The sequence below is a fragment of the Musa acuminata genome, chromosome BXJ2-8 (assembly GCF_036884655.1).
Source record: "Musa acuminata AAA Group cultivar baxijiao chromosome BXJ2-8, Cavendish_Baxijiao_AAA, whole genome shotgun sequence".
Lineage (NCBI taxonomy): Eukaryota > Viridiplantae > Streptophyta > Magnoliopsida > Zingiberales > Musaceae > Musa > Musa acuminata.
The window spans coordinates 11,534,540-11,548,546 of record NC_088345.1 but is presented as its reverse complement, the minus strand read 5'-3'; the positions used below and the strand labels follow the sequence as shown (position 1 = coordinate 11,548,546).

Genomic DNA, 14,007 nt, shown 5'->3' with positions numbered 1-14,007 from the left:
TCTCTTTCCCGCTCCTCTTTCTCTCTCTAACATCGTACATCAACGAGGAACACAAAATCAATTTTCCATTATCATTTTTTACTAATATTTATTTTTAATTGACTACTATAAATAGATCAAATTGAGTAAAGTAAGTTGTTATTCTTTTTTCTTTCCTTCAGAGATTTTCTTAGAAAATATTCATATTTTAGGTATTTATCAAACGATGCCACCTTTTATTTTATTTTTCCAAACAATACTTTAAATTTAAAAAAATCTAAAATACCCCTAAAATTTTTTTTTGTCAAATTTTTTTCTTATTTTTAAAAAATCAATTTTCAACCATTATAGTATTTTCATAGAGCTCATTTAGAGTGTTATTCAATTACATTTATAGTGTTTTATCGATATGCTAAACATACTGTAAATGTTATTAAAAAATTTATAAATGATGTCATATTATAATTTTTTAATTATTATTGCTCATAGATCATTATAATATTAATTTTAAAATTTATAATTGATTTGATTGACATAAAAAGTCTATTTAAATCAATGTTTGAATAAGATTAACAATCTATTTAGATCATTTATAATGCTTTCAAGTAGATTTAACAGTTTTTTTATTGTAGTGATCAAAACATTATAACTGACAAAAAAAATTGAGAGATAATTTAAATATTTCTTAATTAGAGGTACTGTTTAAAAAATAGTAAAATGAAATTTATCGATTGAGAAAAATGAATATTTTCTAAAACAAATCATCCTTCTCAATGTTTAAATATTTTTTTATTTACCATTTCTGGAATAATAATAAGTTAACAATTATATAATCTATTTCAGTTCGATTGAAATTTTCAGTCATAAAAAAATGCACTAAAAATATTGAAAAATAATAAAAATGCGTAGTTTATCAGAAATTTTTTTTCCCGAGCTTCAGAGCGGGATGACAACACTAAAAATATGATTTTATGAAACATCAAACCAATCAAGATGTTAGCGGGTTCTGTAAATAATGTAGCAAAATTGAAATAAAATTAATTTAATCTAATTTCATCAAGGAAGATTAATTCACAATGTACCATGATGAGGGACTGCATATCCCATATAAAACTCACATACGAAACACACTAACAATAATTGTATGGTCGGATCCTTATGACTTAATGAAAATGACCAGAAACCAGTGTTAACCAACAGAGTTCAACGTTCAATACAAAATAGATGTCTGCGACAACCTTAATTTGGATGCTGATCCATTGGAGAGAGAAACAAGTTAAACAGCTGCAAGAACCTGAAGGGAGCAAGGTGGCATGTTTCAGCACGCCAGCGCATTAAGGATTCTGATGCTGTGTAAATTCATCAAACACTCAAAAGCAGATGAGTAAAAAAGGGGGGGGGGGGGGGGGGGGGGGGGGCGAAGAAACAACAGGAAAGATAAGTACCACAAACAGGAAATTCAATTAACAAAGAGAGGAAAGTAACTATAAGAAAATATTATGATTTCCTGATCAATAATATTTATTTTTCTAAACCAAATACCAACATTCACAACTCAAACTAATATTTGAAGTTTTATCCTTAAAACAGCTGCGTATCTAATGGTGGCACCAAGTGCAAGTATGCTTGTAGAAAAGCCATTCAGAAAACTCCTTAAACAGCAGCCAAACAAGTTAAAATGCCATTGATCAAAGCAAACTAAAAGAACAAATTATCTCAGTCAAAGGAAGCCACACATCTTTAATAAAGAAAATGAGATCATTAATTCAGCGTTTTAAAGAAATCTGAAGTCGACCATCACATGCCAAAAGCAAGCTTGGGGTCTGAAAGAAGCAAGGACAAAAGCATTTTGCAAAGAACAAAGTGTAACTTGATTCCTTTTCACCATCTCATAAAGCAATGCAAATTCCAGTACAAGAGATGCACCTAAAGCACTTGAATTACCTTTTCTTGGGACTCGATTAGAAGTCGTCATCTTCCTCTGCTATATGCTTAGCAAGCTCTTGCTCTTGCTGTTGCCTCTCCCGTCTCTTCTCTTCACTTTCTTTCTCCTTATTGGAGTTTGGTGGGAACCTCAGTGCTCTCACGGCCTCATTGTGCATGTTTAGGCAGAAGGCGATCCTGGAATTGAATGCAATCTGAGGTTCATTAGTCGAGTAGACATCCCCAGTCTCCTTAGAGACCATCCATCCATTGGCATGATCAATAGTTGCATCTATTGCACCATCTCTGATGGCTTTGGCCACTATGCTTTCTGCATCAGCCACAGGATTCTCAGAGTCCAATCTCAGTTTTCTAGCTACATCAGCAAGGGAAATACGAGAGTATGAAATGCTAATATTGCGGAGTCCAGTCCTTATCACATTGTGGCGTAGTCTGACAATTAAATTGCGGGTCCTGTCTGAACTGAAAGTTCCTGAATATTTATCTGCAACAGTTCTAAATAGCTCCAAATCTCCAATCCGCACAGCCTAAAACCACAAAAATAGAACTCCCAGTAACTAAGGTTGCAATCAAGTATTGTTTCTCAGTCAGCAAATACTCACATTAGTAAGCTCAAAATATGGTGTCAAAGCTTTCTTCATGCCTTTCTGCATGAAAACAGTTCTTTCGGGGATCTCTCCAAGAAGTAGACGGACAATGACAGCCCACTTGTTGCACTGGATCCGAAACCCACGTGCAGCAACTGGTGCTTTCCGAGCAGCTTGCAGGAGGCTCTCTTTGGCATCCGTATATTCCAACTGAATGGTTCTAATTTTTCCAAGGTAGAGTAGATAACGACAGAACTGCAGGAGAGAAACACAGAAAACATTAACATTATGCTCTTACAATGATCAGTGTCGTGATATAAATACATAATCATCATATGAATGTCATCTAAGGCAAAAAGTATAAAGCCAAGAAGAAAAACAATTTCATTCATGACATTTTTTCATGCAAAAGTTGAAAACATTAAGTTCTAAGAGGTTTTTGCCTGTTGATTTGAGTGTGCCTCAAAACGTGGTGCTTTTGACCTCAGCTTCTCAGCCTGGTCATACAAGTTGTAGTGAAGATAATTGCGAAGTAGAAGATTCAGAAGGGTTTCCTGCAATCACCCATTATGGTTAGCCAATATGAACTTCATAATAGTTCACAACCTTCATGTTTTACAAGCAACAAACCTGACCCAACTCATCATGCCTTAAAGTTGCCATCCTATGCAAAGCAAGAAGGGTCCTGATGGGAAGAACAATGTAATGGAAACATCAGCAGTAGATAAAAATTCTGATTTCTTAGCTATCCTGTAGTCCTACAGTATTCCACTAGACAAGTACTATTTCATGAGGACATAAAAGTTCATTGTACGCACCCACGAATTTCAGCTAGACTATTTGTGAGTTCATAAGTGAATGAGTAGTAGAAATACAGGCGAGCAGCTATAACATCCACAGTTCTTCGGTTCATGTTCCTTAAACGAGCAATACTAGCAGAAGAACATGCTTTAGCCTGGTACACAATAGATATAAAATAATCAGAAAATTTAACATTTCAATTTCAGCAACAAAATGAAGAGAATTACGATGTAATAAAATCACCTCATTGTATCTCTTTTGGTCAATAAGAAATATGAGAACAAGCAAGTAACAGTAAATTTCAAGTTCCGGTATAGAGTGCTTGGCTGGACCTTGGACTGCTGATGCTGCTGTATCCACATCCATGTCATGGTCATCATCCTTTAAATGGGAAAAAAGACAAGCCTAAATTAGTAAAACTTTCCAGATGCAGAAATATGAAGTGGTCACCGACCTCAGTTTGATGCATCACAAATAAACTCCATGCATCATAAAGCACATCTATCTTCTAACAAGACCTCTATAAATGGAAATAAAACTCCCACAAAATTACACAGGTAGACCTCTATAAAGCACATTTATCAAGCCCTGCTATGCATGTGGACCATCCGAAATTGGGCGATCCATGTGCCAGTTCCCAGTAAACCCCGTCTCGCACGTGGACCGTCAGAAATTGGGAGGTCAGCATGCCAGTTCATATGCAAACTGGTAGGTACTGATATGTATGTACCGGTTTGAGCAAAATGCCATTCCTTGCTTCCATCTAAGCTCATTTAATACACAACCTTAACTGGGAAACTTGATAAAGTAAAGAATAACATCGATCAAATTATGCCAACAAAGAATCAGGATGAACCAATTACCTGACAACGTGACTACGCAAAATTTAATAGGTCATTTATCTGATCTCAAACTTGTTTCCGAACTAAAAATGAAGTTCAAGAAATGTTCAAAACAAAACAAATATGTGAATTTTCAAAAAAAGCGGCAACTTTATTTTTCCCTCAGACTGCTGTAATTTCTCCCAGAATCACGCACATTGTTGTATCTCAAATCAAAAAGCCCTTTGTTCAAATCTATACTTTGTTACTAACATGGGGTAAAATATTCTGAAAAAGGCAAGGCATGAGTTCAATAACGGATATCTTATAGAGAAAAGAAAAAGAGAGAATGGTCTTGGAAAAAAAAGGTCAAGAAATTTTTGAATAACAAAAACAATTTAACAGGAAACATGAATAATTAATGTTTGGTTCTTACATAGCATAACTAAGGACAAAAGTAGACTTCAAAAAAACGAGATTGGGTTGAAAGTGTTGGCACATAGGTATCAGCCTTCTACAAGCCAAGAAAAATGTACGTTGTTTTCAAGTTCAGGAGTAGAAGACAGAACACAAACTGGCACCTTCCAGGCATATACAATAGAATCTAAAAGTACATTTTATTTGGTTCTTACATAGCATAACTAAGGACAAAAGTAGACATCAAAAAATCGAGATTGGCTTGAAAGTGTTGGTACATAGGTATTGGCCTTCTACAAGCCAAGAAATATGTACGTTGTTTTCAAGTTCAGGAGTAGAAGAAAGAACACAAATTGGCACCTTTCAGGCCAATACAATAGAATCTAAAAGTTCATTTTTGTGATTAAAATTACTTAAAAAATAAGGATGTCTAAATTTTGTATCATGGTTTGTTGAACTGAACCAGTATAAGAACTGCCAAAAGTCAATATAATATGGGTTCTTGACATAGGGACATCCTGGATCAATGACCATAGTTGGCCAAATATCGATTAAAATTGATCAAAATTCATTGAGTATAACCAAATCAGTTGACATCATATTTGGACCTTTCTTCAAATGTTTTCTACAATGATCACCAAGGATACAAGATTTCCATACTGTAATAAGCTAAACCTTTCTGCAGACCTTTTTCATGAATCTTTCTAAGAACACTGGAACTTTATAAGATAAGTCATTCTGAAATCAATGAAATGACTAAACCTTAGTTATACAACCCATTTGACCATCTTTTTCCATACTCAACCGGCTGATAGAGAACAAAGACATCTGATGTTGGCTTCTATGGTCAACCAATTGGAAATTTAATACTAATATCATCCTGTAAACGATAGCCATGCCAACATACAAGTAGCAGCCAGCATCAAGGTGCCCTACACATAGAGCAGACAATTAACCTAGGTGTGGACAACTAGATTTCAGAATTGAAAGATATCAAAAATTTCCATATTGATTTCTTTCTCTAACCGAAAAAATTGAAGGTCACACTTAAGACTTAGACAGCCTGAGAGATGGAAAAAATTGGTCAACAAGCACCGCAACCTCCATTCCACCCTTTTTGAACCTAGTTGACAAGACATTTAGTCATGCTTCCCATAAAATCATCTAGCTGAAGGTTAACATGTCAATAGTTGACATGTTCTGATGATAGAAAGGAGTTTTAGGGTTAAAAATGAGCATTGCTTTTGCTATAATTGTTTGTCATGGAAACAAAAAATTTCTCTTTTTACCTCTCTTTTTCGCTCAGGTAAAGATTTTAATATCATGTCCAGCATCAACCCTCGGCCATGAACTAGATCATAAATCAAATCTAGACCCTAAATTTGGACCAAAAAACATCTTGCTTCTACTGCTGATCTATGATTCTATCATCCACCATTCCCGTAAGAAGGCCAAAAACAGCTGAGCATTCAACATCCTGAAGAATTAAGTTTCCCAGAACGCTGTATATCACACAATCTAGCATGATGATGCTTTCAAATGTTCATGACTTGAACTTTTTAGTCATTTTTGCGTCCAGGCTATCATACAAGCCAGAAATAATCTTTGTGATCTTACAACCTTAAAATTGTTACAAACAGCTAAGAAGGATCTCCATGACCAATGCCTGGCCACAAGAACACACTGAAGCTACATCGAGCAAAGATACGACTAACATCTTATAGGCACAAAATTTTCCTATTACTTGAACAACCTTGAGACATACCGACCAGCATAATTTCTAGCCACACAAGGAAAAAATTACGCTAAAAAGTTGTGGAACAAAGAGGGGGGGAAATAAGAAGAGTACCTTGGGAAGATAGGACGAGAGCTTAGCAAAGACCTCCGAGGCCGGGGTAAGAACGTAGCCAAGGAACGCGGCTACCAGGGGGGCCCTGAGCTTCCGACGGAGCATCATAGTGAGGCGCACCGCACGCACGATCCGGCGCACTTCCTTGGCCTGCGCACCAGACTCGATCAGGGACGCGATCTCCTTCACATCTGAACCCAATCCACATCACCAATTACATTCTTTTATGTCAATAAATCAAAACATTCGAATTAACTGCATGCAATTCGAACAAAAATCTTCTCTTTTAGCATTCGCACGTTGAAGAGTGGAAGGAACGCCGGCGGAGGAGACGGAATTGGAAAACGCCTGGACCTCTTTCATCTCCACATCGGCAGTCATCTTTCCTCCTTGAAATCCCTTAAGATTTCGCGAAATTCAGAAGAGACAAGAAAGGACAACAGATCAGCGAGAGAGAGAGATGGGGGAACGGAAGTGGGATTTGGGGACAAGAGGTCGTGAGAATCTCACAACGAGGCGAAGAGGACGAGAAACTGAGCTTGGGGGTAGGTCACCGGGTCCTTGCTTTCGTCGCAAGTAAACTAAGATCCAGTCTGCTCCTTTTCAACGTCCTTTAACGATGATTATTTCATCGAGTCGATCGGGTTAAGATGAACCTCGAAAAAGGTTCGACCGAACCGATTTGGCCTCCGGTTTGGTTCGGTTTGGCTTGAGTTGACTAGAGCCAAAAGCAAGAGAACCGAACCATCCGACTCTACTTTGGTTCGTTCGACCGTATTGACCGCAACAGGGATTTCTTTCTTCTTGCGTTGAGATGATCGAAGGGAGACAGCCGAGCCCAGTCGATCACGCATATGGTGCGCATCTTGATGTCGTTGAGACTCCGATCTGATCTGGCCACTGGGCTGAACGCGACCAAGTAGGGCAGGTAGTGGGCTGATGAAGGCCCGAATCTTGAAGCAAAATCCACTCTGTTCTCTCCGGTGTTTCCTGTTTCCAATTTTGAATTCCTGTCTGCTATAAGCCGACCAGAGAGTGGGGCCTCCGAAGCTTGTCGTCGCTATCGCCAACGACCTCTGCTGCCGTTAGATCGTTACGCGAATCTTGAAGCGAGTTCGAAGAAGATCCCAACGTTAAGAAAACTGTAGGCAACAGCTCCCGGCCCCAACGGTCCAACTCCAAGCCCTATTTAATATCCCTCGCTCTTCCTATCTCCATCCTTACTAGCCGTTGCGACTCCTCGATCTCGATCGCTTCTTCCTCGCACCCATGGAGGTTTCTGCGGCTCCTGCCATCAGCCCTTCCTCCGACGAGCGGCTCTGGAACAGACTCCGCGACCGCGTCGACTCCATTCTCGATAATTGTGGGCCCAAGATCGACCTCCCACCTTCCTCTTCCGTATGGAATTCGACCTTTTCGATCCTCTGTTCTTTTGCTTCTGATCCAGTTTCTTGAGCTAAGAGAGAGGAAAAAATAATCTTTTATGAGATTCTTTTCAGTGTAGGGTGGAATCGGAGTGTGGGAAGAGGTTAAGGGAAGACTCTGAGCTTCTGATAAAAGGATTCGATTCGGTCTCTTCGTCTTTGTCCCAGCTTTCCAGCACTCTAAGCAGCACGCAGCAGGTACAAGGCTGAGTACTTATTGAGGGTTTCTACCTAGAATGGGTCAAAGAATTACGTAGATGTCAAATTTCCAATTAACTTTGTTCTGATATTTATGTGATTCGACACCTTGCTTATATTGAGGGAGTTTGGTTTACGCTTTACAAAAGAAGGTGAACATATATTGGTTAGTGGGAATTTTTGTAGGAGAAATAGCACGATACAAGTGATCGATGCGCGTGACAGAAAGGCAACTCGGATGAATTTGACTCACCATTTATCACTATAAACATGCTTTAGACTTCATTCCTTCAAGGTTGTATCGTGCTGTTCATTTTCGTCTGTCACGTAGATACAATGATGCATTAATCATCCCACTTCTACTTTAAATCATCAGCATTGTAGCCGTAGATATTGAATGCTTTGTTATGGCTTGGTTAACTCGTTTAGCCTTACAGTCAAATGTGCAGTCCCTTTTTTCTGAGTGCTCCCATATTTCTGTCTGACAGAGAGTAACTTATCTAACCAAATCCTCGGTAGCAGAAGAACTACCGAGAGAACGTCAAAAAACAGAAAGTGAAGAACCAAAAGCCAAGAGACATTGTGATTCCACTGAGCAGACCAAGTACGAAGCTAATTCCTCTAATAAGCATGAGGCAGCTGCTCTCAAAAGTTCTGCAGGCAACAATAAGTTGGCAAATTCTAATGAAGGAGATAATGAGATTGCATCATATCCAATGCAAAATGCAACAATGAAGAAGGCCAAAACTGTCAGTCGATAGATAATATATGCTTTCTCCAATTTATCTTAAAGGTTGCATGTTTTGTTAATTTTTCTCACCTTCATATGCTTTCAAATTTGCAAATTGCAGCTTGCAGTTATGATGGCCACTAAGGCATCATACCTCTCAAGAGAACTTAAAACCATAAAGTCGGAGTTATCTTTCATGCAGGAGAGATGTAACCTGCTTGAGGAGGAGAATAGGAGGTTTCAAGAAGATTTTGACAAAGGTGTAAGACCAGAGGAAGATGACCTGGTACTCCACTTTTCTTCTCTTGCTCATACATCAGTTCTGAATAAATAATGTTTTTCATGGAATGACTCCTATATCTAATGCACATAGTCTAATTTTACTTCTGCTGCTGACAAGGACCGGCAATGGTTAACTTTAAATGATTCTTCCCAGTAGTCCATGACACATTTTTCTTTATTACTGGTTTATGAAGAAAATACATTCTGGCTGATGGATACCATAAGTTGCTAGTTCTAAAATAGATTATGTCGGTTGTATTAATGTTGACCATCCCTTTTTAAGTGTGAGCTCGATTTGCTAACGAAGAAAATGATATGTACAATATGAGATCTGAATTGTAGGATGAAGAATATATGCATGAGCATTGTTTAGAACACCAATATTTACTAATCTTATATTTCTTTTGTTACATCAAATCTTAGCATGTGTCTTTAGATCCTATTACTTAAGTGGACATACTTATTTTGATAATGTCTGCTCCCAGTTACGGTTTCAATGTAATCGAGTATTTAAGGTTCAAATTTTGACAGTTATTAGGAATTTCACTGACTGCTATGATGTCTGTAAGATAATGAAGCAAACCTAGGTTGATTCAGGTGGCTCGAGTTTAGTTGTTGATTAATTTAGTCGTCTTTGTTTTACGTCCGAATGGATCCGGACAATGGCATAGTATGCATCATATGAGTTAATATCTAATTGGCTTAAATATTGATGGACCAACTTAAGTCATCTTGTTTTCGTTTAACAATTGCTTTATCTGCTTTTGGAACTGTAGTTCCCAACCTAGTCGTCTCTGTTTTTTGGAACTGTAGTACCCAAGTTGCAAACTTCTGAGTTCCCAGGAGGTAAAGGGCACCTATTGTCCTCCGCTGATGTTCAGATTTCCATTTCTGCACCCGTATTAGCTCAAAGCAAGCATGCTTTTAATGGCTTCTGTACTCAGACAAACTATTCCTAACATTTGTCACAAACTGTTGTTGGTGGATTTACATTCTTGGTCTCCTTGTGGAATATCTCTCTATTTTCTGTGTCTTTAGTAAGTTTTAGAGCTGACTGGTTTGTTATTAGTTTGGTTCATTGTGTAATATATTCATTTATCTTGTAGGTGAGACTTCAACTGGAGGTTCTGTTGGCCGAAAAGTCCAGATTGGCAAATGAGAATGCTAATCTAATGAGAGAGAATCAATGCCTTCACCAGCTTGTAGAGTATCATCACCTAACATCTCAGGATCTATCAGCATCATATGAGCAAGCTGCTTTACATGGGATGTGCCTAGATTTTTCTTCTCCTATGCCAAAATCAGACATAGATGACGAGAATGGCCATAGTGATTGTGAAGTTCCCTTTACTCCATCAACAGGTAAGTTGGGACTATTCTCATCTCTTGATGAGCACTTGGAAATCCATCACGATACGTAAATGACGTGCAGAAAATGGCCTTTCCATGAAAATTGTGATGATTGTTTATTATTTGTGCCACGGACTTGTTTTTTCATTTCCACCTACTCTTGTTTTAAAACGTATTTACTGTCCTAAAAAGAGGATAATTGTTTGTTTATTCAGAAATCAGCGGATATGTGACCAATACTGTATTGAAAATATGTATTGCATAAACTTGAGTAGTATTGAGATAGAATGCATCTATGTGACCTGTGTTCGCAACTATTGCTTTTAACTCAGAACTGCATAAATCAAATTATCAGGATCGTCAACATTGTGAATAGCGAGAATATTTTCTTTTACAGATACCATGAACTTTGTTTTGAAAGCTGTCGTATTGTTCCATTGGATGGCATTGATGCAGTAGCTTGTGAGATTCTGCAAATTAACCTTTCTAACTCCTGGAGAGCTTGATGGATTATTTTTCAGATTGCTAATCATTAATGACTATCATAATCTTGACATTTTAGATTTCTAAAACTGATTCTTGAATCTTTAGATCTGATGCTTGTCATTGTTAGAATCATAACACCACCACCACACAGCCAGCCTAGCCATGTCACCAGCTATTGATTGAGGCACTTGACAGGTCATAAGTTGGTTGGATGTACATTTTTTTCTGTTTTGATGTCCATGATTGACATAAGAGATTAATATGTGGAGTAGCAAAAATGCCAGTCTGATTGAAATGTTATATATTCACTAATTAGAGCATGTTTATATTGAAGATGTAGCAAGGTTTACTTGAAACTTGAACAAAGTATTGCTGTGTAACTGCAATATCCAAAGCAAAAACATTATAGACTGTAGACCAGATAATAAGGCTACTTTTAGGCATGTAGCATTATAGAACAAAGTTTGATGTCCATGATTGACATAAGAGATTAATATGTGGAGTAGCAAAAATGCCAGTCTGATTGAAATGTTATATATTCACTAATTAGAGCATGTTTATATTGAAGATGTAGCAAGGTTTACTTGAAACTTGAACAAAGTATTGCTGTGTAACTGCAATATCCAAAGCAAAAACATTATAGACTGTAGACCAGATAATAAGGCTACTTTTAGGCATGTAGCATTATAGAACAAAGTTTGATGTCCATGATTGACATAAGAGATTAATATGTGGAGTAGCAAAAATGCAGTCTGATTGAAATGTTTTACATTCTTCACTAATTGGAGCATGTTTATTATTGAAGATGTAGCAAGGTTACTTGAAACTTGAACAAAGTATTGCTGTACAACTGCAATATCCAAAGCAGAAGCATTATAGACTGTAGACCAGAGAATAAGGCTTCTTTTAGGCATGTAGCATTATAGAACAAAGTTTGATGTCCATGATTGACATAAGAGATTAATATGTGGAGTAGCAAAAATGCCAGTCTGATTGAAATGTTTTACATTCACTAATTGAAGCATGTTTATATTGAAGATGTAGCAAGGTTTACTTGAAACTTGAACAAAGTATTGCTGTATAACTGCAATATCCAAAGCAGAAGCATTATAGACTGTGGACCAAAGAATGAGGTTTCTTTTAGGCAAGGGTGGGAATAAAGGAATTACCAAAGACTGTGGACCAAAGATTGTATTTGTTACAGGCAGCCGCAGCTTATGCAGTAGAAAGGAATCCTGGAATTACAAAAGTTATTGTGATAAATGCTCTATGTTTGCTAGTCATTTTATACACATAAAACTATTGTGTTCAAATAAAAATGGATGTCCTTTGCAAAGTCAACCATAAACTAAAAAAAAAATAGAGCTGTACTATTGACAAAATTATTTGACATATATATCTCTTTTATTTTATGACACAACATTAAAATTCCGATCACACGGGTTTTAAGAAAATATTATATTTCTTAAAAAAAATAATATGTTAGCGAAGAAATCTAATATACAAGCTAAGTCCTACTCTCGTGGCACAAATATGCCAACTAGTTAGCATGTTCCCTTCCCAAAAAACAAAACAGATAAAATTTACCATGCTGAAAAAGTTCAATTGGACAAAAAAAAAAAAACACTCCTTACACAATTCATCAAATCGTATGAAGTTTTTTTTTCTATAACCATAAAAACTATTATATACTATATATAATATAGAAATAAATTTTTATATTATGATTGAAATAAAATAACATTAGATCTGGATTTACGATACATACCTTTTGATATTATCTGAAAATGATCTATGTGTGATCTACAAAGACACCGTCTTTAGATCTAAAACAATTACTAATCTACAAGGAGAACTATGAAGATTGTGAAAGAAACTGTAATCCCTCAACTGTTTCATTTATGAGATGTATAACATATCTCATCTAAATTTTAGAGGTTTTGTCTATTTATAGACAATAACAGATGGTCTAAGATAAGTTACTAGGAGAGTTCATCGATATCCCATAAGAAATTTTATTATAATATAGACTTCTTTTCTATTGATCTGTAATCAAAATCTAATTAATTTTATTATATATCTTATCTAATTATAAAAGATTAAATAATCTAACATTTTCCTCTTACACCTTGATAATCATTTCAGCAACAACACAGTGTTCGAGGGCATGTTTTAAAAGTCTAACAATTCTTATTTTCAACAACTAGCATCAAGAAGAAAAGTACACAGTCAGAATACAAACTCCATTGTTCGATCGAAGCATAAAGTCAGATTTGTTATAATGATTTGATATCACAAGGTACCAATCGGATGATTGTAATTGTTCGCAACACGAGTCAAAGGTTGTTGCTCCAAGAAGAACAGTGAAATGGTAGCTCTTTAGCTCATCGTAGGTTGTCTTGCTGTGGACATTTTATATCAACTAAAGACAATAGATGATGAGGAGGACTCTTAACAATTAACAATTCAACGTCTGGAGTTAGCTCTTTAGTTCAGTATCGGTAGTCTCATTGGGGACATTTTAGATCAACCAAACACACTAGACGATGAGGGAAGGCTCTAACAATCCAGAGTTAGCTCCAAGACAGTAGTTAAGAAATAATTCGACGAACAAGTATTATTCTTCGACATCATTAATTATAATTATAGGTTGATGGATGAATCATCCATGTCACATCCTAGACACTTTTTTTATATATAAAATTGTAATACGAGTAAATCGAGAGTCAAGTAAATAAATATTATTATTTTTTATTAATATATATATATATATATATATTATAAATATATATTATAATTTATTTATTTATTAAAATATAAATCAAAAGTAGTTATGGATTTTATCAAGACACATAATATTGTCGACTCAAAAATAAAATTGAATGAATTGAATTTACTTAACGATAATGGATGGTGTATTTATTATTGAAATTTATTCTAGTGGGAGGTTGTTCTGAAAATAAAAAAAAAAAAATATAATTTTTAATAATATTGAGTAGGAACTCTTGTAAGTCAATTGTAAAACAAATATATATCCAAAAGTTAATTATTTTACTAGTGTATACTCCATTTGTATATTAACAGATAAATAAACTTTATCCTATTAGATGAGTTTATGTCTCACCCCCATAATACATGA

At 36.0% G+C, this 14,007-nt stretch overlaps 2 protein-coding genes across 4 annotated transcripts; one reads left to right on the top strand and one right to left on the bottom strand.

The window, feature by feature from the left end:
* Positions 1–1,005: 1,005 nt before the first annotated feature.
* LOC103994426 (probable 26S proteasome non-ATPase regulatory subunit 3) lies at positions 1,006–7,031 on the bottom strand. Of its 3 annotated transcripts, XM_009414754.3 has the most exons (10): positions 6,909–7,031; positions 6,698–6,797; positions 6,399–6,589; positions 3,555–3,692; positions 3,329–3,465; positions 3,141–3,195; positions 2,954–3,064; positions 2,526–2,765; positions 1,924–2,450; positions 1,006–1,273 (listed from the first exon to the last, which is right to left on the bottom strand). In XM_009414754.3, exons 2-9 carry the CDS (start codon positions 6,777–6,779, stop codon positions 1,941–1,943), a joined length of 1,464 nt encoding a protein of 487 aa, XP_009413029.2. In that variant the 5' UTR covers positions 6,780–6,797; positions 6,909–7,031; the 3' UTR covers positions 1,006–1,273; positions 1,924–1,940. The 3 variants fall into 3 exon arrangements, with proteins under 3 accessions (XP_009413029.2, XP_018686559.2, XP_018686560.2); XM_018831014.2 differs by having other exon boundaries at positions 1,006–1,328; positions 6,698–6,980; XM_018831015.2 differs by lacking the exon at positions 1,006–1,273 and having other exon boundaries at positions 1,719–2,450.
* Positions 7,032–7,636: 605 nt separating this feature from the next.
* On the top strand, positions 7,637–10,784 carry LOC135619326 (uncharacterized). Its single transcript, XM_065121227.1, has 5 exons — positions 7,637–7,796; positions 7,898–8,020; positions 8,509–8,769; positions 8,872–9,036; positions 10,139–10,784. The coding sequence occupies exons 1-5, from the start codon at positions 7,668–7,670 to the stop codon at positions 10,451–10,453; spliced, it is 993 nt and encodes a 330-aa protein (XP_064977299.1). The 5' UTR covers positions 7,637–7,667; the 3' UTR covers positions 10,454–10,784.
* Positions 10,785–14,007: the final 3,223 nt, after the last annotated feature.